Raw genomic sequence first — 6,444 nt, forward strand, 5'->3', positions numbered from 1 at the left:
ACTTGTATTCCTCAAACCATTTTTGAAGAATGTTTGCAGTATGGCAGGGCAAATTATCATGCTGAAAGAGGACACTGCCTTCAGGGATTGTCAATTCCATGAAGGGGTGTACTTAGTTAACAACAATGTTTAGGTAGGTGGTACATGTCAAGTAACATTCACATGAATGGCAGGACCCAAGGTTTCCCTCTGCATCACTCTGATTCCACTGGCTTGCTTTCTTCCCATACTGTATCCTGGTGCCATATTTCCCACACACACCCAGCCATCTTCATGATGAAAAAAAATGGAGTTCATCAGACTAGGCCACCCATTTCCAGGTGCACCATGGGCCACTAATTAAGCAAGATCAAAAATGTGCAAATTCATAATCAAGGATAAGTGTGTGAAGGTGTAACCATAGAAAGAGGTGTAGGACAGGGCTGTATTAATGAAGGGGCACACCTGGGCACTGCCCAGGAACCTCAGGTGCATGGGGCACCCATGATCAGGCCCCAGACAAAGTGGGGTGGGCAGATGCTGTGTTGGGGGTGTGCACTGGTGATTTGACCACTCGTGCAGCTCTTCTTTCTCAGGAGTAACTGAAGATGGAGCAACAGCTGGTTTCTGCTGGAGAGAGGATTCAGCTTTCTCCTCCCTCCTGCAGGGGGTGGCAGAGAATGGGCACTGAGACTGAGAACTCATCTCAGTCTCAGTGTGGGAGATGGAGGAGGAGTTGCCTTCATTGCAGATGGTTGTGAGTACAACAGTGAAGGCAGGGAGGCATAACTTTGATGTATGGGGACAACTAATGTGTGGGGATACTATGATGGGGAGTACCTGCTGTAAGGGGACCACTGTGGAGAGGGACCCCAGATTTTTGGGAACACAGTGGTGGTGGACACCTGATGTATGGGGGCACTGTGATGGGGAAACCTGATGTGAAGGGACACTAAGATGGGGACAACTGATGTATGGAGAGATTGTGATGGGGGAACCTGATGTAAGGGGACACTGTGATTGGGACACCTGATGTATGGGGAGATTGTGATGGGGACATCTGATGAACAGTATATGGGCACTGTGATAGGGAAACCTGATGCAGGCTAGTGGAAGCCCCAGTGCACTACTTTGCCTAGGGGCCCATGATGCTATTAAGATGGCACTGGTGTATAGGAGTGGGAGTAGATCCAAGTGATTTTGTTTTATCATAGACTGGAGACATCATTTTCTGTTTAATGTGATGATGTAAATTTTAAAAAATTCAGATTTGGTAGAACATTTCATGATCTTCAGTCCAGTCAGTGAAGTCCATTGAAGGGCTTTATTTGCCCACGTTCATTTAAAGTAATTTAAAAGTAAAGGTTCTACACATCAGGATTCCCAAACAGGGGTTCAGCTTCCACACAGAAATCAGAAGCAAAAACACAGCCCCTGGCTATAAGGGAGCTCACCTCGGACTACACGGCTCTCTAGAACTCAGACTCCCAATACAGAACACAATGGTGTTCACACGCTGCTACTGTGACAACTGGAACTGTGTCGTTCTGTTCCAAATAGACAAACAGCACCCCAGCCTAGTGCATTATCCCAAGGATAGATGAATGAAAAAGGATAAAAACAGACTAACAAACAATGTCTGTGAACAGCAAGTCAGGCCACTGCCTCGTGGTACAACGGTAAGTCAGAACAAATACCGAAGAATCGAATACCAAGGGACACCATCCAGGATCCAAAAAGCGGCTTATGTGTTTAAAGGGTAACCCAAATCCTCAGAGCCAAATGATTTGGCTCTGAAGTAAAGGGTTTACCCTCGAAATGTGTAAGACAGTTTTTGGATCATGGACGACGTCCCTTTGGCATTTGCTTCTTCGGGGTCTGACCCACCACTGTACCACAAGGCAGTGGCCTGACATGCTGTTCACACACATTTGTTTTCATTAAACTATCCCTGGGATAATGCACTAGGCTTGTGCCCTGTTTGTCTCTTTGCAGTCACTATTTGGACTACCCCAGCCGTTTGAAGGCAGAAAGGCTTTTTCATATTCCCTGGTGCTGTATCTATACAAATATGTGAATACTGTCTCTAGTCCACCACACTCATGCACAGCTGATTTTGACACTTTTTTTTAATAAACTGTTGTGTAATTCCATGCAGATAGGTACATGTCCTTTGTGTGTTCATGTTCGTGCTGCTCAACTTGCAGCGGTCTCCTCGGGAGGGAGGAGCCATCAACCATAGTCAGTTTTCTAAAAGGGCTGTGCACACCTGTACAATCAGAATGCTGGTTGTCTGAAAAAACTGGACCCAGGATTGGAGATGTCATCCCTCCCAAGTATCCAGAAAGTCTCAGGGTTCCAGAGCCCAAACCGGGTTTTATCAAACTTTGAGGAAGTTTCTGCTGTATTATACAAGCGCCTTGGATCCCCTCAACTTCCATGGATGAGAACCTTGGGTAATGCAAAACCCCTTTTTACACTATGACAGGGCACAGGATTGTTACTATATAGAATTGTTATATCAATATTAGTAGATTATTCTAAGTAACGATACATACTGTATGTTCCAGGGTGTTCCATAGACCCTGTCCTGAAGAAGTGGAGAAGACCATAAAAAAAGTTCTTAATATTTGGTGATACAAGAGTACTGGAAACGTATTTGCACAATGCACAGCTTGGAATATGTGTCTATGTATACAACCTTTTGACCAATCTCTTTATGAATGATTTTATTGCTTACACAAATAAATATAATGAATATAAATGTACATAATGCATATAAAATATATATATATAATCTGGACTACTTAAATGTGACTCCTAATATGCTGTGTATAAAGCAATTCATTTAAAAGATCAATAAAAGATTTAAAAATCCATTTATACCCCCTCCCCCACACACTCTTATAAATGCTGCCCATTTGTTTTATAATTTTTAAAACTGTACAGAGAAACCCAGACGAGAAACCCAGTGATTGCCCAGACAGTGATTGTCCAGACAGTGATTGCCCATACAGTGATTGCCCAGACAGTGATTGTCCAGACGGTGATTGCCCAGACAGTGATTGTTCAGACAGTGATTGCCCAGACAGTGATTGCCCAGACAGTGATTGTCCAGACAATGATTGCCCAGACAGTAATTGCCCAGACAGTGAGAGGAAGGGTGGAGATAGCTGTCCATCTCACTTAAATTACATAATTACTTGTATTTTATAATATAGGATCCTAGTAAGATAAACACGTATTCTCCAACTTACTCTGTGCTGTAATACATTTTGTTCAGATGTATTTTTCTTCATGTATATTCTGTGTAGAGCATTGGACAGAACATTTACAGCCATGACCACACAGGAGGGCATAGTTGAATAACGAGAAAATATGACTGTCAAATCTATTACCTTTGTACAAGGTTTTGCGGAAATATGATACCTTGATTGGTAAATGTCATTTTTGTGTGAGTTTGGGGAAAGGCAGAGAAACACATAAATCCAAAAATCTTCCAGTATTGGGTCAGTTAGACAGTCGGAGATGTTGGCACCGTCACCATAAATATTAATGCTTAAGTCTCCTTTTGGTTTCCATATAAATATGAAGCTGCAGTTGAGTGGTGTAAAGACATAGTTAATCATAATTCTTACTTTATTCCATGATGGTGGGAGAATAAATGTGATATTGTTTAGAACAGAGCGTATACCAGAAACTAAATAAAAAAAGTTTACTGTAAAAGTTCCACATATTATGACAACCTCAGCTGATGATTCACTAACAGTTCTCCTTTTCTGAATATAAGTGTCTCTATGTGAAGTGAGTTGAATAATGTAATCTGTGCAGATCCCATGTAGTCTCATCATCTTACTCAGTTCTTGGGACTCATCATCACCGTCGCCAATCCTTGATGATATTATTCCAACCCAGTTCCACCCAAAATGCTGGATAAATTTAATGATAGCTGTAAAACGAGCCCCATCATCTGGTGTCATACGGAATAAAGTTGGATACATTTTTCCATCACTCAGGCGACGGTCAGTGACTTGATAATTGATCTAGATGATATGTTGGGAAATATTTTATTGGGATATTATTATTTGAACACTTTACATTGTTTCTATGAATGCAGGACTTTCCTTATTCTCAATATGGAAACATTCAGCACTTTATCTGCCATAGTCTTAATCCCGGTAACCAGAGACTTCTGGGAAGTGTAAGCTGAAAGCAAAACTTTTCTACATAGTTAAGCTGAGGATAAACTACAGGATCCATGAGCGATCACTAAGGGGCCGGGGCATATAAAAGAAAGCCTGGGAAGACAGTGGGGAGTTGGAGAGAGATTTTGGAAGGTTTGGGTGCATGTGATTGTTTGTGATGACCTGTGCTGTTCCAGACCGGACCGGACTGGACCAGAGCAAGCACAGCTGCTGGAGGAACTGGAGAGATTACTGTCAAGACGAGCATCAGGTGACAGAGGCCACCTCTAGGAAACCTGTTAGGTGCAGGAGCATGAGAGTTGCTTCCATCATAGCCACATCTTAAATCAAAGGGGGTCCCCCACTTCCTGCCCCCCATTGACTCTACTGATCACCACACAAGAATTGGGTGAGAGGGTTCCTGGCACACATATCATCATATTCATTTATAATCAGCTTGCTACCATTCAGGTTCTTCAAGTTTCAGACTGCCATCCTTCATTCTGCCATCGTGATCTCTGCTTGCAGGTTGCCACTGTAATTAAATAATGTTATTTCCTTAACCTTTCAGTGGTCATAAAGTTATGGCTGATCGGTGTATCTTCAAAATTCTACTTTTTGCCAAACTCTGCTTGCAGGTTGCTGAACTGAGTTAACCCCTTGTTCCCTGCTAGGCAGAGTCTGTTTCAAGTGACTACATCCACTTCTGTCCAGGCCATCTACGGAGGTTGCCTTTGCGGTTATTATCAAGCTTATCTTATAGAGTCCATCAAGCCCATAGAATCACTCCCTTAAAGTGACTTTGCTAACCATGTCACACCTCAAGGTAAACTGGCCTACTGCTTCATATTCTAGAGTGACTTTTTCCAATAGCTACATATCTTAAATTAACTTCAGCCCACCGCTCCTCATTCTAAAGTGAATGTTGTCAGCCACCTCACCTCACCTTACCTAAAGTGATTTGTGCCAATGAGCCTGTCTCTCAAAAGAGAATAATGCTGTTCATTGCACTACCTAAAGACACAGCACATTGTATTGCGTACCAATTCAGGGCCCCAACTAAGCCGGCAGAAGAGGCAAGATTGCATACTGTTTTATATTCAGAGTTTATTCTTTTTGGGGACACTGGTTGCAGGTGTTTTACTCAATTCTCAAGATTAAACTAAGACTCTCCTGACTACAACCTGCAAGTGAGCTAGCCTGCCTAATTAAGACATTCATGCTTTACAAATGCCATGTGATCAGCTGTGATTGGTCACAGCTATCACATAGTACTGGCAGCTGGATAGTACAGTAATCTGTCATGGACACAGTTGGTGACAGATTGCAGCTGCAGCACAGCTGCATGGGAGCATATGAGAGCATTCCGGGAGGACGTCAAGTGACATCCACTCAGAATGATGAAAGCCCCTCTGGAATTTTGGCTTCAACACTTCCCCTGGATGTTAAGAAGACCTACATGATAATCGGTTGTTGACAAGTACAGGAGGAAACCTCAGATAGTATGGTATAAAAAAACGATATTTCCTCCAACCGTATATTACAGAAAAGGAGGAAGATGCACAATGTTATGACAAGTAGGTTGCCAGAAGAAATAGAATTCAAACTGACTTTAGAGCAACGAAAGAAAAAAAAGAGAGACAGTCAATTACAATGAAAGCTCAAGCCTTCCTACATTAGAAAGATTTTCAAATCTTACCACAAACGCCACTCTCAAAACCATGAGTCTCCCATATTCAGACAGCACTACATCAAGGATGATAATAGTGTATCCAACCAACATGTAAAATGCCTCAAAGGAGCCCAGCCGGGTCCATATACTGTATAAAGCACAATAATCATGTATACATTTTAAAAGAGCAGACATCCCACCTCAACTACATTAAAATCACCATCCATCAAGAATCAAACCCATTATCTCCATGAAACCTCACTCCAAACCACACAGATGCCAGCGGGGCTATATACAGCATGTAATCATATCTCCCCTTCCTAACAATAGTAAATACACCGCTCAAAAAAAATTAAAGGAAAACTTTTTAATCAGAGTCTAGTATCAAGTCAAGTTAAACTCCTGGGATATTGATCTGGTCAGTTATGTAGCAGAGGGAGTTGTTCATCAGTTTCAGTTTCTTTGGTGTTAATGAAATTAACAACAGGTGCACTAGATGGGCAACTTGAGATGACCCCCAAAACAGGAATAGTTTTACAGGTGGAGGCCACTAACATTGTTTTCCCTACTCATCTTTTATGACTGTTTCTCACTAGTTTTGCATTTGGC

General features: G+C 42.1%; 1 protein-coding gene across 1 annotated transcript in view; it reads right to left on the bottom strand.

The window, feature by feature from the left end:
- Window positions 1-3,980, bottom strand: part of LOC149457665 (vomeronasal type-2 receptor 116-like) — a 42,265-nt gene extending 38,285 nt beyond the window's left edge. The window contains exon 1 of the mRNA XM_089683411.1: window positions 3,237-3,980. Within this exon, the coding sequence (XP_089539537.1) occupies window positions 3,237-3,980 (744 nt within the window). The remainder of the gene's footprint in view (window positions 1-3,236) is intronic.
- Between the last annotated feature and the right edge of the window lie 2,464 nt (window positions 3,981-6,444).

The sequence above is a fragment of the Staurois parvus genome, unplaced genomic scaffold (assembly GCF_062004578.1).
Source record: "Staurois parvus isolate SC_StPar_1 unplaced genomic scaffold, SC_StPar_1.0 ptg000308l, whole genome shotgun sequence".
Lineage (NCBI taxonomy): Eukaryota > Metazoa > Chordata > Amphibia > Anura > Ranidae > Staurois > Staurois parvus.